This window comes from Carlito syrichta, unplaced genomic scaffold (assembly GCF_000164805.1).
Source record: "Carlito syrichta isolate Samal-C Ts95f unplaced genomic scaffold, Tarsius_syrichta-2.0.1 Scaffold302088, whole genome shotgun sequence".
In the NCBI taxonomy this organism is placed as follows: domain Eukaryota; kingdom Metazoa; phylum Chordata; class Mammalia; order Primates; family Tarsiidae; genus Carlito; species Carlito syrichta.
The window spans coordinates 110,738-137,194 of NW_007246184.1; the positions used below are offsets into that span (position 1 = coordinate 110,738).

The 26,457-nt window shown below is 37.8% G+C and overlaps 1 protein-coding gene across 1 annotated transcript in view; it reads left to right on the top strand.

The window, feature by feature from the left end:
* Nucleotides 1-3,925: 3,925 nt before the first annotated feature.
* The window catches only part of SLC5A12 (solute carrier family 5 member 12), a 52,287-nt gene continuing 29,755 nt past the window's right edge, over nt 3,926-26,457 (top strand). The window contains exons 1-8 of the mRNA XM_008056066.2: nt 3,926-4,558; nt 10,282-10,347; nt 11,582-11,633; nt 12,570-12,637; nt 18,213-18,367; nt 18,488-18,628; nt 24,091-24,220; nt 25,005-25,093. Coding sequence (XP_008054257.1) covers nt 4,220-4,558; nt 10,282-10,347; nt 11,582-11,633; nt 12,570-12,637; nt 18,213-18,367; nt 18,488-18,628; nt 24,091-24,220; nt 25,005-25,093 — 1,040 coding nt within the window. The 5' untranslated portion in view covers nt 3,926-4,219. The remainder of the gene's footprint in view (nt 4,559-10,281; nt 10,348-11,581; nt 11,634-12,569; nt 12,638-18,212; nt 18,368-18,487; nt 18,629-24,090; nt 24,221-25,004; nt 25,094-26,457) is intronic.

A 26,457-nucleotide genomic window follows, 5' to 3' on the forward strand; every position in this document is an offset into this window, starting at 1 on the left:
ACCTCATTCCCCTGGAAAACAAACAAACAAACAAATAAAATGATTAGTAAAGGCTGTTTATTTGTAAGCAAATTCTGCTATCTTCCCTGACTTTCTCCTCAGATGTACCCTTCCTATATTCATAAAGATACCAGCCAATCAAGAGGCGTCTGTTGGAGGCCATATCTTTTATGACTTGAAAGAGGAACAGAAGCTCTGGGTTTGCAGTCTTTCTTTTTTGTGATAAAATTCTTGGCCAGGATCTCTTCCTCATCAGTCTCTGTAAGCAGAAGTAAGCATTTTGGCTGGGTGCGGTGGCTCAATCCTGTAATCTCAGCAGTTTGGGAGGCCAAGGCAAGAGGATTTCCTGAGCCTGCGGGTTCAAGACCAGCCTGGGCAACATGGTGAGACCTCATCTCAACAATAACTCAAAAAATGAACTGGGCGTGGTAGCATGCGCCTGTAGTTCCGGCTACTTGGAAGGCTGAGGTGGAAGGATCTCCTGAGCCCAGTGGGTCGATGCTGGGGTGGATGAAGTGAGACACCAAAAAAAAAAAAAAAAAGAAGTAAGCATTCTATTGAAATTGAAGTATCTTTTCCAGGATAGGAATGACTCCATTCCTTTTGAAAGGCAAAAATGGCTACAGTCACTTTACAGCTTGAAAAAAACAATAATTTCTGTTCCTCTATAGTTGAGTATCACCAATTTGCCTCCTGGGGAGTTGTATGAGAAGCATGCTCATTGAGAGAAGATCTCTCCCTATGGGGAGGACTGCTTTCACTATCTCAGTAGCAGCTGAGTCACACTGTGGAGAGTTCTTTGAGCCAACCTTGATGATATACATTTAACTGAAAATACGTCAACATTATTAGAGTAGATTAATCTTTCCGAGGCAGAGTTCTGATTTTGTCATTTCCCCAGTTAAAATCAAAACAAAGCAAAATAGTAACCACACCTTCATCTTTCCACATCATTCTTATTCCCATCAGCTTTTAAAATAGACACAGGAAGAGGACAATCAGTGAAAATGCCATTTTCCAATGGCCAAGACCTATTCACATGCATTTTCTTCCCTTCTATCCCAGGCCAAAATAAACATGGCACACCGTTCTCTCTTGGCAATACTGCAATAATGGTGTCCTTTTTTGGATTCCCTATCTTCTCAGTTATTTACTCTTTCCTCCCTTTGGTAGCATTCAATATCCTCAAAGTGTCTTTCTCTCCTCCATTACGATTTGCAAGTTGCAGAACTATTTTACAGTACAGAGACTATTAATGTTAACAATTTCAAATTGAACTTTGTAGGTGAGTGGGTAATTGGATGGCAGGACCTTGTTGGAGCTGTGTATGCGGCTGGTCAGGGTGTTGATATTCTAACAGGAGTTTGAGCCTTACACTGAAAAAAAAAAAATCAGATATGAATGGTGATATTTGACATACCCAAGAGAGGATGGGGGAGATATAGGAGTTTCTTCAGGTCAAAGGGTCACTCACATTTTCTCTTCTTCTCCTTGTCATATTAACATTTCTGATGTAGGAATATGCCTTCCAATTACATAGTCATTAAATATACTGGTTCTTATTATCTCCCTGAAAAATTATGAATAAATTGATGCTGTGCCTTCTCATGAACATGAACCTCACACAAAAGTCTTAATGGAGAGAGGAAGAGAGTTTGAGGACGTTGAACGCTACCAAAAGGAGGAAAGGGTAAATATGTAGAAAATAACTGAAAATCAAATTAATAAACTGATGCTTTGCCTTACCATCAGTGAAATGTTGAAAGCAAAGAATACTTTACTATGCGAGGCTTAAAGCTTCCTTCACATCCCAGATATTAATCACTCTGCTCCCCACTGCTTTGAAATCCAAGACTAGGTGGGGCTCTTGTAGATAGTACTATTTCTACATGAAGTTTAATTAAAACAAGCAGTATTCATTGAGTCTTCAGTTATATGCTTTTAGAATTTAACCTTGAGACCTCAATGATATAAAGATGTTTTGAACCAGCATTAAGCTGGCTTGTACAAGGTATTTATACGTGTTGTAGATTGAATATTAACATGTAAGTAGTGTTAGCATTAAAGGATAAAGTAGTTAAGTCGCTCAAAGTCAAATAAAGTTCTGATATTCTGCTAAGAGCACTACAGAAAAAAACCCTGTTTTATAATTAAAATACCTCATAATATAAATAATTCAAACCCTGGGTTAAGATAAATATACTAGAAACCTAGTTTTCAATTAATATTGATCATATTGTCTCTCCAAATCTAGAAGAAAAATCTAAATGACAGGGCACAGACAACTCCTGGGAGAGTCTTCATATTTTTATTTGTAATTAAAAATATATTTCAGTCATCAGAGTTTCCTGGAGCCTAACTCAAATTGATGGAAGAAAGATTAATTCAGTTATTCAGATATCAAAAGCAAAATTAGAGGTTTTCTTTGGTTTGTTGGACTAGAAATGTTTTTATCTTTGGGCATTATGGATACATTTAGTTCCCTTCTCTTTAAAATAATTTTTTTATTTTCTCTAATGGTTACTATTTTAAAACATTTAATTATTTGTTGTTTTTTTTTTTTTTTAGAGACAGAGTCTCGCTCTGTCACCCAGGCTGGAATACAGTGGTGGGACCATAGCTCATTGCAGCCTTGAACTACTAGGCTCAAGTGATTCTGTCACCTCATTCTTGAGTAGGTGGATCTAAGGACACATGCTTCTGCATCTGTCTAATTTTGTATTTATTTATTTTTTTAATAGATGGGTTCTTGCTATATTGCCCATGCTGGTTTACAACTCCTGTCCTCAAGCAATCCTTTCTTCCCGGCCTCCCAAAATGTTGGGATTTCTGGCATGCATTACCGTCCCCAGTCTACAATGGCTACTATTTATTGGGTATATGGACTAGGCCTTTGCTTCTGCTTTTAAGGAATCAGTCATTTGTAACAGATGATAGACTCTTACAGTCACATAGAGATTCCATAAACGAGACACGATGATTGCAGAATGCAAAGTCAGTATCAAGTGAGTTGTAAGAGAGGCTGCTTTCTATAAGAGTTAAAGTGGAGAACCAGAAGAATCTCCAGAAAGTAGAGGAGACTTGAATTAGATCTTGTAAAGTCAACAGGATTTGTAGAGGAAAAGCATGAACACAATGAGAAACTGTCCTCAAAAAGGCTTGCTAGAGTTTCTTCAGAACAATCGACAGAGAGTCTATGAGGGCAAAAACAGAAATTTATAACTGGATTTTTACCTTTCTCCTCTCCTTTGTCCTGGTCCTAACTCAAATCAACTTCTGGGGTCAAGTATAGTAAAATGATAAAAATTAAGGAGAGAAAAAGAAGATAAAGTTGAAGGTTACAAATAACTTTTTAATTATTGGTAAACTCATTTTCTGTGTCCTGGAGTCAAAAGAGAATACATGATTATGTTCAGAAGGGCTTCGCTGTAAGCCCAAATACTAGCCAAAGAGGTCAATACTATTATCTTTCATTTTGCAGGTCTGGATACAGAGGGCCAGTCATTTGAGACTTAAAGATTCATTATAACCTTGTAAGGTCTTATGATCCTAGTGTTCCAGGTGAAGCTTAGACAAGTTAAATGATTTGTCAAAAGTATCAGCTTGCTCATGATTGAGACAGAACTTGAGCAAAGGTCTCCGGATCCCTAGTCCTTTGCTCCTGCCCCTCCCCACCCACTGTCTCAGGCAATTGCAGGCACACACCCCCCGCCCTCCCTTACTCAGGAGAAAGACGTTGCTGAGACTTGTGTTTGCATTTTACGGATTCCATCTCACTAATTACAAGTGCTGAGGTGGTCAACTTTTATCAAGTCCATGTTTCCCAGTAATGTTTAACCTTAAGTTAAAAAAAGCTAGGAGATAAAAGAGCATGTTATCTGGCAGGTCTATTCCACCTCCAGAGGTTATTAATTTCAGGACACATCTAAATTCCTTCTTGTTGGTCTATGCTTCAAGAGAGGAACAGACAGTACTTGGTCAGGGGCAGATTGCAAGTTCTCACCTCTTGGTACCAATACCATTACCGGATTCCTTTTTGCAGTCAACTTTTGAGAGCTTCCCTGAGTATACCTTGGTGTCTGAAGATTCACACAAGTGCCTCTGGTCATCATTCTCTTCAGGGAATTACAGTCTTCTTCAGCAGAACATCTTTGCTTTTGAAAACATCTTCTTCCTGAGACTTGATTGAAAGAAACCGTCTGGTGCCATAGTTTTAGGCATGGAGGTGAAGAACTTTTCAGCTTGGGATTATGTTGTATTTGCAGCCCTCTTTGTCATTTCTTCTGGAATTGGGGTGTTCTTTGCAATTAAGGAGAGAAAAAAGGCAACTTCCCGGGAGTTCCTGGTAGGTGGAAGGCAAATGAGCTTTGGCCCTGTAGCCTTGTCTCTGACAGCCAGCTTCATGTCAGCTGTCACTGTCCTGGGAACCCCTTCCGAGGTCTACCGCTTTGGGGCATCGTTTGTGCTCTTCTTCATTGCATATACGTTTGTCATCATCTTCACATCGGAGCTCTTTCTCCCTGTGTTCTACAGATCAGGCATCACCAGCACGTATGAGGTAAGAGAATCGGCCCCATCTTGTCTATTTCAGCAGGAGCTGCTATTTTCTCTCCACTTAAATGAGTTTTGTTATTCTTTTTTTTAATCATCTTGATGATGACACCTGGTAGTTGAAGAACACATTGATTTTTAAGGTCAATTACACATTATGAGAAAGACATTAAAATACTATTGTACAAAAGCATAACTTTCACATACAGACACCCCTATTTTCTCAACTGTAGAATGGAAACAGGCCAATCACACAGGACTGTCTCAACAATTAAATAAAAACCTATTTGTAAATATTTAATGCATTACCTCCTTTGTAGGAGATTCTCCATAAAAGTGAGCTGATGCTATTTTTTATTGTTATTAGAGTCATTATTCTCCAAACAGAACATGTACCATGAGCATTGCAACACAAGTCTCTTAAGACTTGTAGCTTTTTTGCTTTGTCCTCTTGGGCTGCTACCCTGACACTGCTATGTAAGGAGGCTGATAAAGCTGGTCAAGCCTCATGAACAAGAGTGGACCCACAGGGGAGAACAGAGGCACCCAGCCAACTGCTGACACCAACCACCAGACATGTGAGTGAGGCTGTCTTGGAACGCCTTGCTCAGTTGCTCTTCCAGGTGACTGCAGCCATGCAAGAGTCCTGGTGAAACAAGCAGAGAAACCACCCAGCCTGTATCAGAATGATGAGAAATAATACATGTTTGGTCTTTGAGTCAATAAGTTTTGGGGAGGTTGTTATACAGCAGTAGTCAATTGATTTAAATGCCTTGATACACAGAGGGATTTTAAGACTAAGATATGCCATCTGTGCCACTGTATTACTCAGCTGTCCCGTGACAAAACACAAGGAATTGTTCTTACCCTGGAGTTATAAATTAGGTATAGCTCATGTGCAGTGGCATACATTTTCGTTATCTCAATTGGATGGTTATAATTAGTCCTGGCATGGTATCTTCACTTTAATTAAGGCTATTTCCTTCTTTCTCTTATCATACACTAATAAATTCAGTCTATTATTATTGACCTTTAATACTGGTTTGTAGGTTATGCCTACCCTCTCTCTTTTCTTAGACTTCGTGGCTTCTAAATTACTTACTTCTCTTCAATCCAAAGCCTTTGTTACTGTAATGCATAGGCTACCACTTCACTATACCTCCTTTTATAGTGATTTCTGAGCATTTGTACATTACATACATTTTTTCTTGATAAATTGCTTTCCTGTCAGTTCTCTTTTAAATAACAGTGGTGGTATCATAGCAAGTATTGTTATGTTTTGAGATATTCGATTTTTAAGTTGAAGATATTGTTATTGAATATTACTTTAGCAGAGTGAATGGTGTTATAAAATATTTGTTGCAAAATGGGTATTTAGGGTCTGAATCAATGTAATGAGGAATCTTAAGTCATTGTCAGATTGGCTTTTATTGTAGGTATGTTTGTTTGGTTTTATCTTATTATTATTATTTTAAAGATGTGGGGTACAATTCAAGGTTAGGTATACAAATGGTCATTGTTTAGGTGAAGTTTGGGCCTCTCTTTGGTTCCCACTATGCCTGGTTTGTGATCAGGTATCCTTATTGATGAGGTGTGTCTCCCTTCCCCCCCCCTCCCCCGGGCAGTTTAGGATTGGCTTTCTCTCTAAGTGAGATGGGTCGTTACAGTGTTTGGGCAGAGGTGTGACATGATATGATTTGTATGTCGAGAGGATTACCCAAGCTGGATATTGAGAATAACTGAAGGATTTGGACTGCTGAAGCAGGGGAGCTAGTTGGGGATCTACAGACATAATGTGGGCAACAGATGTTGGTAATAGGGTGGCAACAGAGGAGATAAAACAAGTGGCTATATTTTGAAAGTCAGGGGGTAAGCACCAGAATTCTTTTACAAAGTAGACATGGGGAGGGAGAGAAAGAGAAGAGTAAAGGTTGGGTCTATGTTCTTTGAGCTTGAACAAACATGAAAAGGGAGTTGCTATTTCTTGAGGCAGAAAGGAGTATGGCTGGGTCAAGTTTGGGGTTCTAAAAATGGTCCAACATAATGTTAGTAAATGTCACCTTTGGCATTTTTACAAGAAGGCATGAAGCATATAATTTTCTGTTGTATAATTACTTTAGACCATAGAAATAGCTTATATGGATATCAAAGATGACCCTGAATGAATGAGTTAGTTCCTTGAAAGGAAAAGTGAATACATTCTTTCAGATGTGGAATTACGCAATTGGAATAGTTTTTCTTCTTTCACAGATGAGAAACCACAGGCTTAGATTACAGAGAAAGATATCAGCAAATCTCAAATTGGAATTCAAGGAGTCTGACTTCTAATCAAGTCATTTTTGCACATAGCTTTGTTTCGGTACTATCTCTGTAGTTTTCCTGAATTGACTGGAACTAAACTGAGATGTGAAAACCATTGACTTTTTCCAAATTCCTACTGCAGTATCCTTCCTCACAGCTTTATAATTTTTTAGAATGTTTCCCTTTTGTTTTTCTAGACTTCATGTACCACCCAGTCCCAAAGCTAACACACATACTTTTGTATTTTGTCACAACATCTTCCCACAACGGATTTTTGTTTGTTATCTATTGCTGTGTAGCATACAACCTCAAAATGGGTATCTCAAAGCAACAATTTTATTAGCTCACAATACTGTGGATCAGCGATTTACTCTGGCTCAGCTGGACCCATAAGGTCCTTCTACTGATCTCACTTGGGGCCATCAATGTGACTTCCATCAAGTGCTGAGTTGATAGGGGCTTGCTGGTCTAGGGGAACACAGATGGGACAGCTTGTCTTTGTCACATTTTGTCTCATCTTTCAGTAGGTTATTCTGGGTTCTTTGTGTATTCAGCAAGAGGACACACCTCATTACAGAAATGTTTTTTGTCTCCACATGAATTACATTAGTTAGAAATATCATTTTCTTAAGTTGCCTGTCTCTAGAAGCAGATTTTGAGACAAGGGTTTAAATGGAAGTTGATTTTGGAGGAAGTGAACTGGTAGGCAGGTGGCAAAGTGAAACATGGAAAGAAAAGGAGCCAATAAAAAGTGCATTTTTGAGCAACTGGGGATCTCTAAGAGACAGTATTGGGCATGTCTCAGGGTTGTCACTTCTGAAAGGCAAAAAGTCAAGAGTATTTTGTGAACAACTCCATTTAGTCATTTGCTAAATGCCAATTATAACACCCCAAACATTTCTGACCTGCCCTGTGCTAGGGCTGAGATAAAGCCCTCAAGCAGATAATCTCAGGCACATTTAGATGCTCTCAAGTTGTACTGGAACAATGAGTGCCAATAAGCTATAAACGTGGTACCCACAGTGACCACTGCAGTCATCAAAACCTACTCTATTCCCAGCCCTGGGCTTGGCAGGTATGATAATGCACTATGCCATTTGATTCATGTAAGCACCCATTTTAGGTAGGGAATATCATGGCTTGTAGACTTACTTTCCCAAGGGCATGAATATTGAACCCATATTGTTGTCACCACAAATGTTTTTCAGTGTTTTCTATTCTATAATAGTTGACATATTTGACTCCTCACTGATTTCCCTTCCTCTGTAATAATGTATTTTTTATATCTGGTGCCCTGAATCATACATTCCTTGGACTATAACTTAGCTCACAGTCTACCAAATAAGGTGTTTTTTTGTTTTTGTTTTTGTTTTTTTATCTGAAGGCTGGGAGTTTCTATCAGGGGATATTGAGGAATATGGGTTAGTATGAAATAAAGCCACAATTCTGCCAAGAGGAGATGTCTGTTTCAAAAAAGGGTCAACTTAAGCTATGAAACAGCATTTATGCATTGTTTTTAGGGAAAGGACATATTAGCAGTTAATCCATGACTTAATCAGAAAGATTTTGCTTAGATTCTGATAAGAAAGCACTACTACCAAGTGGAAACTACTAACAAGAAATTGAATCCTCCAGCCATTTACTATTTTTTAATAATGTTGTATTATTTCATTTTGTTCACTCAATAGATATTTATTATGCACACACTAGTGTTTCCTAGAATATTCACTCAAAAAGACCTTTCCTTACTTTGACAGTAAGTTAGACTCTGCCATTTAGTATATTCAGAGCTACTTGTAGTCCTTCCTCTAGTTCATATCACAATTGTAACTTTATTTCTATTAGTTTAAATTTTCACTTCATTGAATCTGTAAGATTCTCTGTGGTAAGGCCTATATAATATCTGCTTATCATCGTGTGTCAGAATGTACAATGGAAGGCAGGTAACAAATATTTGTTGAATAAATGAATTAATGCATAAATAACAAAATAAAAATGAGACAAATAGAATACTGCACATGTGTATCAGGGAGAACAAAGGTGGTTGACTGGGAAAAGCACCCTGCCCCCCACATATACCTAATTCCTGGAAGCTGTGATTGTTATTTCATATAGTTAAAAAAAAAAAAGAAGAAATGGGGATCATTGCAAATGTAATTAAATGAAAAATGTTGAGATTTAAAAAAAGGTTTTCTTGGATTTTCCAGCTGAGTCCTAAACATAAATACAATTGTATGTATTCCTTTAGGAGGGAGGTAGTGGGAAATTTGACAGACAAAATAGAAAGCAGTGTGACTATAGAGACAGACAATGCAGTGATGGAACCAGGTGCTCTAGACTTTCAGTAACCACCAAAAGCTCAAAGAGGTGAGAAGCAGACTCTTCCCTAGTGCCTCCCAAAGAAGTAGGACCCTGCCAACACCTGGATTTGTGCCTAATGAAATTGATTTTTGGTTTCTGCCCTTCAGAACTGTGAGAGAATAAATTTCTGTTCTTTTAAGCAAGCAAATTGGTGGTAATCTGTTATAATACCCATAGAAAACTAATACAGTAGAATAGACAAATCCAACACCACTGTGCAAGACAGCAACTGCTAACCGCAAAAAAGGTTTAATATCAGTGCCATATGAGCTCAGAGGAGAAATAAATTATGAGTAGGGATAGAAATAGTGATTGGGCCATTCTTGACAGATGATGATGAATTGGTAAAATTGGGGGGAGAATTGGTAAAATCTCAATCTCTTACATTGAGATTTCTGCCTAAACAAAAGGAGGTTATGAAAAGAAAAAAATGTCAGTTGAACAATAACCGATGACTTTATCCAGAAAATAAATTATATGAGGGTTAGAGGTATGCTTTAAGACGGGTAGAATATGGGTCTGACAACAGAAGGTTTAGAGTAACAAGCCTGAGATGTACCTTTTGTTTTGTCAATAATAAAGAACCATTGAAGATTTTTGAGAAAGAGATCAGACTTCTGATGTGGGGAATATGTGGCTGATGGGGTGAGTGGGCCAGGAGTGATATTAGGGAGATCAATTGGGGGCTACAGCAGCAGTCCAGGAAAGAGAAGAAAAGGACTGAGCTAAATTTGGGGCAGTAGAAATATAGAAGAAAATAATGGCTTCAGAGCATCCAGTGGGAAGACTCCTGGGAAGAAAGCCAAAAGATTTAAGTTTTATTCACACAAGCCACTTAATCTGCTCTGACCATCATGAGACACATGAACAAAAACTGAGTTTTAATAGATCTTTGTGTTTTAAAAACCCATGTTTCCCCCACCTCCTGGTTACAACTAAGGACACATACCATCAAATTACATTACAAGTTTAAGTTCTAAACTCAGAGGAATACCAAGAAAAAAAGGACTCTTTTAGCAGCTCTTATCTACACCTCACTGACTCTGCATGTCTTTCTGTTTCCTCTAGTATTTACAACTACGATTCAACAAACCAGTTCGCTATGCAGCAACAGTCATCTACATAGTCCAGACGGTAAGGGGTCATGGCTGCAGCAGATGTGAAAACTATGGGGTTACAAGACACAGGTTTGTTTACTTTGAGGGCAATAAACTCAGTAAGAGGACAGACTTAATACTAAGCAGACACTACTCTTTTGCAAAGGTAGTACTTTCAAGATATGTGATTACCTCAAGAGGTGCCCACACTGTACTTACCCCATGGGTCTGGACTCAAAGCAGCAACACTAAAAATGTATATTTGAAACCTCAAAGGAAAAAAAATACATTTTTAAAAACATTTACTTCACTGTTGTTTAATCTGTGGAAGTTGTTCGAGATGAGATATTGAACGTGTTTTTTTTTAATTTTTATTTTTTCACAGTCAACTGAGTTAAAGCCGAAATACTTGTTTTGCTGAAAGTCATTTTAAGAAAACAGTACCAGCCAATACACCTACTTCCCTCTTATGATTCCTTTCTCTCCAGGTGTTGGGGTACCTTCTTGCTGCCCCAAGTTTGCCTGTGGGACACTCCTTGCTTAATTTTCTACTGCTCACCAAGTACTTTCTTCTAGAAGATAAGCTTCTTCCCTCTTAATCAAAACTCTTACTCCCTGACTGAAGAATTTAAGCAAGAGAACAGGACGGGAACACGGCTCCTTGATCTGCTCACAGATATTTGCCTTTTAGAGCCCTCCCAAGAATCTTTACCTGGTGACATTCTGTTTAAGATAAAATGGGAACTGGGCCCGTTTCCATGAGTGCAACCGTGGTTGCAGTTCGAGAGTTAGATTGACTGCGTAGATCACCCATGTTGTTAGTCTTCCATGTTCAGTACTTACTTCTCCCATCTCCGATCTAAATTCCATATTTTCACAAACTGCCAACATGTGTTTCTGTTCCTTAGTACAGCTCCTCGTGAAATCAGCCAAGAGCATGTTGTGACATGTGCTTGAGGGGAGTGGGTTGGGGGGAGGGGGGAAATAAAAAAAGTCTGTTTTTGTATCCATTAGAAATATATCAAATTAACCACAAAAACCAAAATGAGCAGCAATTTTGAAATTCCCACTCTCTTCCTCCATCTAATGCTTATATCCCCTCTACAAACTAGTTATGGGGTGAACACCTGCAGAATTAGATTGGATGAAAATAAAATGCTTGGTGAGCAAGTTGAAGGAAATACGTCTCTAAGGCCAATAGAGACTCTCTAGGCAGTTTTCGTTTCCATGTTATTTTCTCACTGCTCACGTGATTCGTGTTTCTCTGCCAGATTCTCTACACCGGAGTGGTGGTGTATGCACCTGCTCTGGCACTCAATCAAGGTGAGTTACTGATAGTCCCTTGGACATATTCCATCATTTTCATGCTCAAATTCTCATCCTGGAGTTTATACTTAAGGCATCTTGTTGGAGAGACATTCCTCTGGTTAGGGGGTTCTGAATGACTGTAGAAGTCACTACCTAACACTGTAAACATTGAATCAACATTGAAAAAAATGCAAACAATTAGTTACTAGATTTTGCCTCACTTGGTTCTAAACACCAAGTTTGATTGCTTTATTTGTTTGTTTTTTTCTCATCATCTAAATGATGACAATTTTGATATTATATATGCACAACCACTAAGTAAATTCACCTGTTATATATATATAGTCCTTTTTTCAGTGACTTCATGATGTAGATAATTTGGGTATGAGAGTAAAAGATGCTTGCAATAATTACATAAAGACTTATAATTGATCCTTTCAAATGAATACAATTCCAGAAACACAAAAGAAAGATAAAACCCATGAGTAAACATAAATTTCATGACACCTGTCATATTTCAAGCCCTCAATATTCAATTTAATTAGGCTAAGTCCTTATATACTGAGGAATGCTAACTCCTGGTTGATACTGAGGTGGTTTCCTAGCACTTAGACTATCTTTGTGAGGGGAAAAAAAAAAAAAGAAACTCAAAACCAAACCAGCATTTTACCAGAGATTGGAAGCTACAGAATCTTAGAAGGAAAAATTTGACTGAACATTACATAAAATGTATAGCCTGGTTAGAGGTATAAAAATGTAAAAAAAAAAAAAAAAAAAAAAAATCTTTCTCAGAGGCCAGAGCATTTAATGAGGGAAAACTCTCCTTTGATTTTATTTTTGGCCCCAGAAAACACTGGCGATTATATTGTGATATGTTCCTCATAAAACTTGCTCTTTTATTGTTTTTCAGACAAACTTCTCTTAACATATTTATTTTTTCTCTTCCCCTAGTGACTGGGTTTGATCTCTGGGGCTCTGTGTTTGCAACAGGAATTGTTTGTACTTTCTACTGTACCCTGGTATGTATCTAGCTGTGAACAAGTATTTAACACAATCTCCCAGTATGGGATAAGGGTAAGTCTCCCACAGGCATCTAATTATAGCAGAAACTGCTTTTCCAAAATTAAATGGAAGTATGTTGGCTTATCTTTCACAGTTTCTCGAGGAAGCTGCTGCTGCTGTATTTAAAATTCTTTTCCTTACCAACCATAAGGCAAATTTAGGCTCTGAGCTCATTCAAGAAAGCCATGCCTAATAAGAAAATATTTAATGCAAGAAATTTTTCACTGGAGAATAGGTGATGCTGTGAAACTTCTGAGGAAAAGAGGTTGCTCACCAATAGTGGTCATTGACCACAGATAGCATTGATACTTCACTGTCTACTTGAGAAATAACAAAATACATGCATGAGAGTGTAAGGATGGCTGGTATGTTATAAACTGGAGGATTCCACAGATTATTTTCGTCTCTTGTTTATAGATAAGTCTGGGTTACATTTAATATTTGGCTTTACACATGTTCTGTTTTCAATCAGGGAACCTGGGTGGTATTGACAGCATGATTATCTAATTAATACAATTAGTTTAGTTCAATACACATTCATTGAACACTGACTGTTTGCCCTTGCAGCAACCGGAATCGTTCATTCTTTTGAGTCATTTCACCATGTACAGGTTATAATCAACCAGTTATATACATGGCAATGATTCCTAAGCAGTTGCATTCTCTCTCCTGCCTCATAGAGAAGAATAAAATAATTGTATATATCATATATAATTGAACAGACCATTCATGTATTTCAGCACTATGTGCCTATCACATACACTGTGCAACATCGATTCTGCTTATAAATACTTTTAAAATGGCCTTATACTTTTATACTTGGAAATTTCATTTTTTTTGCACTCAAAGTTCTATCTTTATTTTTTTTTTAATTTCTGTAATTCTATTTCAGACACAAACCTCCTCCCACTAAAACAAAGTGGGTTCCTGCTCCTTCTCCCTCTGATCACACTTGACAGGTTTGTGGCTCTGAGGTCCCTGCCCAAAGAAGAACAAATAGATACTGGATATAGCAACTTTTTGATGCACTGCTGGCCAAAGTATACAATAGCTCCTCAAGTCAATCTCCCTGCCCCCCCCAAAAAAACCAAAGTAACAAAATAATATAACAAAATAATTTTAAATATATGAATTATCAGGGCTAGTATTTGAGAGGAGTGTGTGATGGGTAGGCAGGATGGTCGGACTGACCTGGAGGCAGATGATGATAATACTACTATTGAGATCCTGAACCTTGGGTCAGTGGCAATGTAAAGAGTTGAGCATGGGGCCATCACTGAAGCTTTAATCATTGAGGGGAGTGGAAGTGGTCTTAGTTCAGTAATGCACTCTGGCTCTTGTGAAGAAAAAGTGCAAATCCTCTCTGGAGGAAGAGTTCCACTTAGGGTTATGAGATAACATATCTCACAGATAAAGATTCAGCAACAGCCTAATAATAAAATATCATTAGAAATACAACATCGCAAGATATCATGACTAAGGTTCAGCAAAAGAACAAATGAGATTTATTCTCTAAACAACAGCATATATTGAAATTACAAGATGCTGAATAAAGAAGAGATAGGTACACTTAACTTAAATAAACAAAGAATTCAATTTCAAAGATGAGTAAGCATCAGTAATGACCAACCACATGATGTAAGTATTATGATGAAGCGCAGATACATTTGAAGAGATAGTTGGCATGATAAAAGCTATATCTAAATAAATAACCTAATATTTAACAGGAAGACAAGGAGATGATAAGAAAATGAAAGAGGAATGGAAACATATGGAGGACAAAATAAGAAAGTCGCATTTAAATCTAACTGGAGTCTCAGAGAAGAGTAAAGGGGAAATGTAAGACAGACACTATTTCAAAAAATTGCAATTTGCAGTTTTTCAGAAATGACTAAAAAGTCCTCTAGGTTTAGAAAGCATAACCTTAAAAAAAGAAAGAAAAAGAAGTCAACATCTAGACACATTAGTGAAACCATAGAACAGCGAATACAAATGCAGACCTGAAACAGAGCTAGAAAGAGAAAAAGTGGAACCTGAAAGGGACACTGAGGCTGATTTCTTAGCCACCACAATGGAAGCCAGAAACTATGGAGTAATGTATTCAACGTGTTGAGGAAAAGCAATTCCAGACCTAGACTTAATTGAGTTTTCAACAAAACTATCTTTCAGGAATTGAGTGTCAAGAACCAAGAGAATTTAGAACTTAACAGATCTTTTCTGAAGAAGAGTCTAGAGAGAGTATTGTGGGAAAAAAGGAAAAATATTACACTATAACAGTTTTAAATGGAAGACGTGATAAGAAAACAAAACAGTAAACATGTAGTAAGTCTAGTTAAACAATTTTTGGTGCTGAATGATAGTCATTGTTTTTGTTGCTATTTATATACTATGTTATTAAATGTTATATATTACTGTACAATTTAAAATATAAAATATACAATAATTATTATTGTTATTATATATAATCTTAGGATTAAGAAAAGGAATCACTTCCAAATTGTATAACAATAGCATGTAAATCAGAAAGCGAGTAGTCAAACTTAAAGGTTTTATAATCCTTGAGTTGTTGGAGATTAAGACATTGCTTAACTTTTGACTCTAAACTGAAAATGCATGGCAAAATTTTACGTGGACTCATTTAAATAAAAGTCAAAGTAGAAAAATGGAGTTTATAAAAAGTCCTCAATTTATCTAAACAAGAGAAGAAAATAGAAAAACAAGCATAGGAAAAGTAGGACAAATAGAAACCAAAAACTTACAACATCAGAAACAAAAGTCTGGCTATTTTATAATCACAATATACTAAAATGAACTAAATCCGCTACCTTCTAACTAGTTTTGTGCTTTCAGTCTCTTCTTGCTCCCACACCCTACAAGCCTCTGTCAGATTAATCTTAAAACATCCATTTCTCCATGCTGCTTGCCTGAGCTAATTCTCTTTCTACTTCCCTTGGTGCACAAGGTAAAGTATAAGCACCTTATCCTAATGCTGAAAATCTTCCATTCTGAGAATGAAATCCACCATGTACTCTCTTCTCAGCACACCTCTGTTTCATCTCTTCTCTCTAACCAAGTTAGAGGCTTCAGAGTTTCACCAAAATGGTGGCTTATTTGTCAAACACTTTTGCTCATATTGCAGTCTCTTTCTTCTGCTAAGCCTGTGGATATTTTAGAATACCTAAAATAATAGTAAATAGGAAAAAAAAAAGGTGATTCCCGTCATCTAGGGGTTTGCAGTTTAACAAGGTAGACGTTAGACCCCAATCGACACAGATTAATTAAATACATAAGTGATACACAAGGCACTGTCAGTATTATACAAGATCAGTGTTTTGTGTGTGTGTGTGTGTGTGTGTGTGTGTGTGTGTGTGTGTGTGTGTGTGTATTTAACAGAGGGGGAAAGAGTCTTGCTGTATGAAGGAGTCAGAGAATTTTTCACGGTGGCTATAATCTGCCTTTTGATAAAGTGAGTTGTTCTGTTGCCTCACGTCTAGCTGACGTGCAGGTTTATGCAGACGTTTGCATAGCCAGTGTCAAGTGGCCTCCGAAAACTGAGACCTTTGCCATTTGGTCATCATAGCACTGAAATCTGATGATGAGATTTGGGTTTGGAATGCTTCAAGTCTTCAAGGGAAATCAAGATAGTGCTACAACAACATCACTAAGGGCTTCTCTAACATCATCAAGGGTGCCTGATCCTAAACCGGGGAAAGTGAGGACCAGTTGGAGGCCCAATCTTCACCTGCATGCAGACCACCTATGTACCTAATCCTGACTTGTACCCCACATCTCTACATTGAAACAAAACAAAACAAAAGGTAGTGCTACCTAAGAGGCAGGAGGTAAGAAATTTATTATTCCTCAAGCCATGATTTGAACAAGATATATAAATACAATGCCTTTGGCAGGAACTTCCATGCCTATTTTTTAAAATTGAACTTTAATTCTAATTACACAAGAAATAATGAGGCAACCCCGGTGTCTTCTTTCATCTCAAGATGCAGATGAAGCTTGTCATCTTTTCACTGAAGTTCTTGACACTCTGGAGGAGTAACTGGGGATGATCATTCTGTTTTTTAATGTTAAAAATACCACGCCCTTTCACTTTCATAGGGCTCATTCATTTTCAAAGCACTTTTTAATGTATGTATTCATTTCATCCCACCTTTGCTACTGTCCTAAGGGGCTTCTATACCTGGAACATGAAAGCAACCTCTTTTCTTCTTGCCCACACATTCACAACTATAATTCCACTTTCGAATCATCTAGAAAGCTTTCAAAAGACATTGAGGACTGAACCCCAACCCAGACTTTAATTACTTCACAATCCCTGGGAATAGGGTTCAAATATTGTTCTTTTAAGTTCCTCAGGTGATACTAACTGGCAGCCAGGTTTGATAACCACAGCTATAACCCTTGCTTAATCAATGTATCCTAAGTTCTCCTATACCCATAAGATTCAATCTCTTGAAACTGTGGTTTGTTCACCTCACTATCTGACCATCCTCTAGCTCTGAAAACTTCCTCCATGAATTCCTGTAATATAAAATTCCTTTCTAGTCCTTTCCTTCTTTCTCCATACTCTACCATCTCGGTATCCCAAAATGCAATCACTGTCGCTAGTTTTACCAAAAAAAAAAAAATTCTTGTTTTACAAACCAGACCTAGGTCATTATCCTTAATTTCCTTACTTCCTCATCATCTGCATTCAGTAAATCATAGGCTATAATGATAACTCCCAAAACGTCTTTCAAATCCATCCCCCTCTTTCCATCTCAACCCTACTTCAACATGCCAATTATCTCAGACATGAACTACTGAAACAAACTCTAAGATTATCTTTCAACTCCTTTCCCACTACATTCCTGCAATTTATTCTCCACATAATCATCAATAAAATTACTGTGAAACAAACAAAATCTTCCATCATCTAACTCTCCTTAATGCTCTCTCATTGCTCTTGATACATTACTTAAGTGGCCTTGCCAGAATTTGTGTGCTCTGGCCTCTAGCAAATTCAATACTCTGCTCTTTGGGTGTTCCACACCCTTCAACCTATATATTCCAGCTTCCTTTCACTTCCTCGGGGAGCCATGCTTACCCCATTCCCCCATCACATATGCTGATCTTCCCTTCTCTTTGTCTTCTGTACCTGGTAAATTCCTATTCATTCTCAGAACTTAGCTTGGGTATTAGTTCCGCAAGACCAGGTGAGGACTCCCTGCTCTATGCTCTCCTAGGAATCTCAGTAACCTGTCCTTCTTAACCGCACTTCTGCAATTTCAAGTAAATTGTTATCTTATTATCTGCTTCTCACATTAGATTATAAATTCTATGAAGTTAAGGAAAAGACCTTTCTCTTTCATGTCCTATTTTTCCTATGCTTAACATAGTACTTGGCACATAAAAGATGTTCAGTGACTATTGGTGAAGGAATGAATGAATGAATGATTGCATTAGTAGAGAGACTGTACAGAGTTGGAAAATTTGTGGGCTTTATTTTCCAGAACTCATATTCACCCTCTGTTTCAGGGAGGACTAAAAGCAGTGGTATGGACGGATGCATTTCAGATGGTTGTCATGATTGTGGGCTTCTTAACAGTTCTCATTCAAGGATCAGTTTTTGCTGGTGGATTCCACAATGTGTTAGAGCAATCAACAAATGGATCCCGACTAAATATACTTGAGTATGCCCAATGCCATTTTTTCATGCTTGATAAAGATTTAGCTGCATGACTTTATTACCTAAAATAACATCTTCGCATCAAAGGAACTTCTTTGTTCACTCACTTCTCTCTGCTTCATAGCTTTGATGTAGACCCTCTCAGACGTCACACTTTTTGGACAGTTTCAGTGGGAGGAACTTTTACATGGCTTGGAATCTATGGAGTTAATCAATCGACCATCCAGCGATGCATCTCTTGCAAATCTGAAAAGCATGCTAAGCTGTAAGTGTATTCATCAAGAGAAATGTCTATGTTTTCTCTTACTTTCTTGGCTACTTGTCATGTACTTCCTATTGGTGTGTGTGTGTGTGTGTGTGTGTGTGTGTGTGTGTGTGTGTGTGTGTGCTGCACATCTGTGTGTGTAACAGATTGGATTCATTTAACCCTTTCAAATTTTGGGGGTAGGCATGACTATTCTCATTTCAGCAAGGAAGTAGCAGAGTTTGACTTGAACTGAAGCGTGCTTGTCTTTGCTGTCAAGTATTTCCTGCATCCATTTATTGAGAAATTGCTTGGTTAGGTTAGGTACCATGCATGGTATTGCAGAGGTAAATAGCTCACAGTTTCTATAATGAATTGGCCTTACTTATCTCTTTGGTGATCTCTTCAACCATTATTTTTCTTTTGAAGGGTTAAAAGGTAAACTGAGAATCAATTAAATTTTAAAGAGTTTATTTGAAACAACAGCAATTCATGAATGAGGCAGCAGCAAAAGAGAAATAGTCAGGGGCTCTGTTGAGAGAACAGAAGAGTAAACATTTACAGGAGTACACAGAAGTAAAGCAAAACAAGCCAGGCTCGGTGGCTCAGCCTGTAATCCCGCACCTTTGGGAGGCCAAGGTGAGTGGATTGCCTGAGCTCGCGGGTTCAAGATCCGCCTGGACAAGTTGGTGAGACCTCATCTCTACAATAAATTAAAAAATGGGCCGGGCATGGTAGCGCGCGCCTTTAGTTCCGGCTACTTGGAAGGCTGAGGTGGAAGGATCGCCGGAGCCCAGTAGGTCGAGGCTGCGGTGGACGGGAATGGCTACTGCACTCCAGTCTGGGTGACAGAGTGAGACTCCAACTCAAAAAAAAAAAAGTAAAGCAAAACAAATTTGATTGGCTACAATTAGACAGTTGCCTTACTTGGTCTATCCTGTTAGAAATTTCCTAGTTAAGTAAGTTAGTTGGTGGTGTCTGATTGGCTAGCCTCAGTTTCATTTTTTTTCTTAGATGTAGGTATTTACTAGAAATAATCCAAGGTAAGCTTTACTTATATTTGCAAATCCAACAAGGCTAAGCTCACTTATGAAACCTGACTGATTTTATCTGCTTAGGAATTCTTCAGGCCTGGTCTCCATTTTAATTTACTTTAACAGATATTTGTACCCTTAAAGTTTCCAAGGAGAGGCTAAAAAGAAGAAGAAAACCCTGAGTTTTTTGGTAAACCATAACAGGGCTTTAGGTGTTTTAGCTCTTGCCTGGCCTGCTTGCTCTAATGAATACAGCAGAGTCAAGTCTTTTCCAAGTCCTGCAAGCCATTCCATTGTCTAGGATGGCAGCCAAAGGCAGGTATAGACTCTTTCACAAAACTGGTAGAAATAAGCCAGAGTTGTATCTAAAATAGTGTTTCATCCATAGTGCTGCTTCACAAGTTTTCTGCTTTCCCTGTTAACCAGGATGCTCAAAACTTTTCATAGAGAAACACTCACTAGGTTTCCCCAAATTATTTTTTAGTGAACAGTTTTTATGTTTGCTGAAGAAACCATAAAATTGCCAGGAAATAATTCAACAATTTTGTTAGTTGAATTCCCAAAGGATAACTCTAATGTTACTAGTCATATATTTCGTAACTCTCAGAATAAAGAAATGAAAGCAATATCTGGTATCCCATCAATTCACTGGTAATATTCAAATTTTTATTACAATAAGTAACATTATAACAAACTCTTTACACATCAAATATCTGTATTACTGAAAATGCATGTGACTTTGATCTTAAAATTCATCTAAAATTCTACTTTAAAATAAATTGGAGTTGACTATACTTATAAAGAGAAGAATACTTTGTTGAAAAAAATAATAATCTCTGTCAAATCTAAGGCTTAAAAAAACATTATGAGTTTATATTGTTTTCTTTTGTGAATATGCCTGGTTTCTCTACATTAGTGCCTGAAAGTTAGGAAATGTGCTTTTCCATCATTTTACCCCACAAGGTCAGGAATAATACTTTGTGCTTACTAGACAAAGTAATGTTTCCAGAAGGTCATGTTTTTGTGTGTGTATGTACACACAGGGACACACATATATGTAGGTATTTGTGTATATATGACTATGTAATTATATACACACATTCATATACTCATTTCTGTGTATGTATCGCAACACCTTGTTTAGCAGGTTAGTTTAATTCAACAAAAATCAGTGCAATCCTATTCCTATGATTGCTTGGAATCTGTTGTATTAGTATTTAATGGGTGTGAAAACTTGCAGAAAAACAGAGATAGTCATAAAGAAAGAAATGCTTATGATGCCCTATGTATTTAGAGTTGTCTCTCCTGGTTCTACCCATCCTTACTCCCATGAAGGGATCAGAGCTGTGGCAGTAATTTTGTGAGAATAAGGAAAGACGAGAGATTAAAAACTCTCTAGAAAAGATTTCCCTAAGAGAATCTAAGGTGATTGGGTTAATACAATCCAAGAGAAAAAAGTCAGTGGAGATGGTCAGTAAAGTTGCAGTGCATAGAGCTGGAAAGGAGATTACCATGATAGAGAAATGTTGAGGGCTGTCATTTGTCTCACAGTTGAAGCTTCCAGAGTATCCCTGAGACACAGAGAGGCCACACAGAGCCAGCTACCCACTGACTTTAGAGGCTCTGTAGAATGCTGATTAGATGCTCTGCTTTTGCTCAATTACCTGAAAGCCTAATGTAATTAAAACATTCCACAGGGCTTAGAAAAGTCTCTTGTCCTTAAGAAAAACACATCCTGCAATATAGGCAGGTGAAAATAGATCCGTAACATTCAAATTGAATGAGACATTGGTTTAAATCAGGAGTGACTCGCATTGCATTTATTTCCATGACCAGAAATGCTGACTTCTCAGAAAAGACAACTTAATCTTGAGCCAGATCTTCCTTACACCTAGAAACACTATCACCAAACCACTTCAGTGGGCTTCCTGGAACCTTGCTCTTTTTGTTTCTGAATCCTTGTGTATCTTTCAAGCCTGCTGGTGGTAAATGGTTCTGTGAGGTTTGAGGCATTGATGCAGGATGTCACATCTCATCTCCCAGTTACCAAGAGCACCTCGACACATAGATGCTGTCATTCCGTGCATCTCTTATTGTATCTAAAATTGTCTTATGTATTGCATTTCAGAATGTATTACCTGCCTCTAATCCCGAATATAATCTCCATAAGAGTGGATTCTGTATGCTCCCAGTTATAGCCTCAGTGTCTAGGACAGGGCCTGGTACATAGAGATGCCCATTAATATTTTTTTGAATGAATCAATGAAAAGGCCTGCTTTACAAACAGAAGAATCAACCCCGTATAGAATCAAAGTCCATTTCTGATAAGAAACAAATTCAAAATACAATGACATGGATAACCTACTGCCACTGGTTTCTCTTTTCTCATAGTTGATTGCTGAAGTTATAAAATTGCTTTAGATAATGCATGAATGTCCTCTCTATGGCTATATAGCCGCCATATGCTTATAAAGAATGTATTCATTTGATCCTCATGTTAGTCCTATAATAAGAAGTAAGGCAGATATGTTACGCTCTTTTAACAGATGATGTAACTGACTCAGAGTGTTCCATGACTTGTCTAAGGTCATACAGTTGCTAAGGATACAGTCTGCTGACTCCAGGTCTAATGTTGTTTTCAAAAATGAAATAATGTAAAGAGTGTTTATTGTATAAATATTGTATTTATTATATTGTGATGAATTTTTACCATTTATTCATTCAATCATTTTATCATTTCTTACTACAGACAAAATAACTTTTTTTTTTTTTTTTTTTGAGTTGGAGTTTCACTCTATCGCCCAGACTGGAGTGCAGTGGCCGCTCCTGGCCACCACAGCCTCGACCTGCTGGGCTCCAGCGATCCTTCCGCCTCAGCCTTCCAAGTAGCCGGAACTACAGGCGCACGCTACCACACCCGGCTAATTTTTTCATTTATTGTAGAGATGAGGTCTCGCCAAGTTGCCCAGGCGGGTCTCGAACCCGCGGGCTCAGCCAATTCACTCACCTCAGCCTCCCAAAGTGCTGGGATTACAGGCTGAGCCACCGAGCCCGGCTCAAAATAACTTTTTATCTGTTATATGCCAGTACTCTGGGAACACAGCTCTGTGCTTATTTGAAGGGGGAAAACAGATAATAAATGAATGAATACATTTTATAAATTCAGATCATGATGAATGCTATAGTGACATAAATAATACATTATAAAGAGCAGAAACTGAAAAGAGAACAGGTTGTGACTGTTTCAGATAAGGCTCAGAGAGGCCTCTGACGACCTGAAGAAGGTCTTGAATAGAGTCAGCCCGAATGGCAGAGAGCAAGGGTATATAACCAACGCAGTTAAAGATATTGATCATTTTATGTAGCGGCTGTGTCCTCAGCTCCTATCAAAAACACACAAATAAAAATAAAATATGCACATTGTGAACATGCTTCCGAAGAAGTAACTTTTTATATAAAAACTTTATCCAAATTGTAAAATAAAAACTCTTCTAAATGGGATAACTATCTAACATATTTGCTTTATAAATGTAGACTTTGGTTTAAAGAACTTCTGAAAGTCAAGTACCCCTATACAGTACAGGTGTCACGGAGCTGTGGAAGGAATGGGTGTCCTTACATTTGAATCTAGATGCTTCTGATTCCCTCCAAACAATGACTAGATCAAAGACAACGTCCACTGCTACTCACCTGGCCCCCACGACTCTCTGCACAGTGAGATTGTTTATTCTCTCTGATCAACACAAGACCAGCCCACTTTTAAGTCTTCCCTGAGATAAAGGCAATGACTAAAATTTTGACTTCAAGGGCAGTAATGAGTACAGAATAGCCACAAAATCTCCCAGACTGAAAATATACATATCTGTGTGTTGCAAAATAAAATGAATTGCTCCAAATAATATGGGTATGATGATCCCAAGTTTTTCATACTTTCTGTTGTCTTTCAAAAGAAAAAGAAAATTGCCTTAACTTTCATCTGAATTGATCTCCAAAGTGAGTATTTCCAAAACCTGTCTATTTCTGTATTAGTTCATTATCCTTCTGGAAGAAAAGATGTTAAAATGTATGCTGGCTTTTTGACAATTTCATGAATTGAGTAGAGGGAAAAAAAATCACTTAAAGTTATATGAGTGATTGGTATGTGAAATTTCATCCAAGAAAGTAGATCTCACACCACACACATTGAACCTTTCCAAACACTTTCAATTTCAAAGGAAAATCCTTTTAAAAGTCTTACATCACTAAAATTTGGTAATCAGTCTAAATATACCATGCTCCCAAACTCCCCCAAAATGCAAAAGTATAAAATGTAATGCTTCTTGCGGGGTATAGAATTTTATTTTGCTATCAAAAATGACAAAAAACCTTTATCTTGAGTCTTTGGCAATGACCCCACCACACTGTGATATGACATGCAGGCTACCAATAGGCCCATGTGCTCTTTTCTAGTGCCCTGTACTTTAACTTATTGGGTCTCTGGATCATTCTGCTGTGTGCTGTCTTCTCTGGCTTAATCATGTACTCTCACTTCAAGGACTGTGACCCCTGGACTTCTGGAATTATCTCAGCACCAGACCAGGTATAGGTTTTCTTGGGGCTGGTGGGAAATGTCTGGAATGAGCATGCTTCTTGTCATTGTTGGGTAATGCTAGACCTTTCTCTTAATCTGCCTGAATCTCTAGGCACTTCCCAAACACTAGAGACTGTACTTCTATCTTCTTCTCTTGGGTGATATTAGCACACACCAGGTTCTAATACAGGGGAGTGATCATAAAAGAAATAGGTCAACTCACCTTGTCCCTGAAGACACGACACCTTGTCCCAGGGCAAGGCTGGAGAGAATGGAAGGTAGACTTGAACCCATGACCTTGGATGTTGATATTGCCTTTGGACTCTTTAATCTCAAGTTGAACAAAATTATCCTGTTTCCACAATGCCTCTGATCATGTCTTTTCAGCATAGCTTCAACGTCACACCAACATACTACATTAAATGTGTTTTTAAGAACTACACTTACAGAGAATATGCTCAGGAGAAGCAGTCATTTCCCTTCCCTCCCTCTTTATGTTCAACTGTCCTGCTCTATCATGTAGGGGTTCCTTGCCTATAAACCTGATTGCCTACTAGAACTATGACTTCTAGGTTCCCTGAAGACTCATTTTAAGGTTTTGTTTTTAGGGTTTAGTTGCTAACATTCAGGATAAACAGACAAGAAAATGACATATATTGAAAACATAAGAAAAAGAAAGATCCCGCCTCCTTTTTATACAAAGTTACTTTCCCACATTTCAGACACTTATTAGAAGACTTCTAAGCCTCTCTCTCTTTCCTTCTCTCTCTCTCTCCCTTGGCCTCCTCTTCAGCTGATGCCATACTTTGTCATGGAGATCTTTTCCACAATGCCGGGATTGCCAGGACTTTTTGTGGCTTGTGCCTTCAGCGGAACTCTGAGGTTAGTACATAGACACCACCATGATGATGATGATGATGATGTTGACAAGGACGAAGACAATGATGCAATGATGACAAGGGTGACGGTGGCAGTAACCAATAGCATTACTGAGCACTTACTGTGTGTCAACTGCCCTGCTGAATGCATTACTTGTATTTGCTCATTAATTGTCACACAACATATGAGACCAGAACTTTATGCATATTATCAGCAGTTTATAGATGAGGAATTTGAGATTTAGTAAGGTAGAAAACTTGCCCACGGTGAGTTAGTAAGAGGCAGGGTGTAAAACTAGCTGTGTTCCTACTCAAGACCCTTGTGACTATTATCTCACCTTGCCAGATACTAACTGCACCTAAGATTTCACACCACCTTAACACAAAGCAGCTCACTCTGCTGATTCTTCTCATTCAACTGCAATGTGTATACAGCCATGTGCCACATAATGGTTTTATCAATGATGTGATACACATATGATGGTGGTCCCGTATGATTATAATACTGTATTCTTACTGTATCTTTTCTGTGTTTAGATATGTTTAAGTACACAAATACTTACCATTGTGTCACAATTGCCCACAGTATTCAGTACAGTCACATGTTGAACACGTTTTTAGTCTAGGAGTGATAGATAATACCATATAGTCTAGGTATAGCATCCTGGTGTGTGTACATACACTACAATATTTGCACAATGATGGACCCTCCTAACAACACATTTTTCAGAATGTATCCTCATCGTTAAGCAATATGTGACTATATGTTCCTGTAGATCTTCCCTGCATTCCATTCATCTCATCTTCAGTAGCAGTGAATAGCATTCATCTTGTCTTCAATAGCAGCTAATCCATGTAAGCAGCTAATAACTTCCATACTCCAAATAGAGATATTATTCTACTTTTTTTTATTAGAAAATATATTTTATTTAAAAGTAAATTAGAGAGAGAGAACGAGTGAGGAGATTCACCTCCCCAAGGTAGGGGAGGGTGTCAAAACTTAGGAAAACATGTTCTGGCCATAGCTCAAAGAACACGTGACCAGACCATAGCTTAGCAAGATAATGGCCAAGACACTATGCTAAATAAAAATCATTTATACATTTATTATTATAAATATTTTAGAAGGCTTATATTTTGCCAGACACAGTTGGTGACATTGGGGATACTGAAGATAATAAGACTCATAAGTATTGCCCTTATATAGAGTTTGCTTTGCAACAGACATGGAAGACTGACAATATGTAAGTCAAATAAATAAATAACAAGATGTCTGACAATGACAGTATAACAGGAAATAACAGAATGATCTCCTAGAAAGTCATGAGGCCCTAGGGTTCTAATTTTAATTAGAGGAACTCCGAGTAC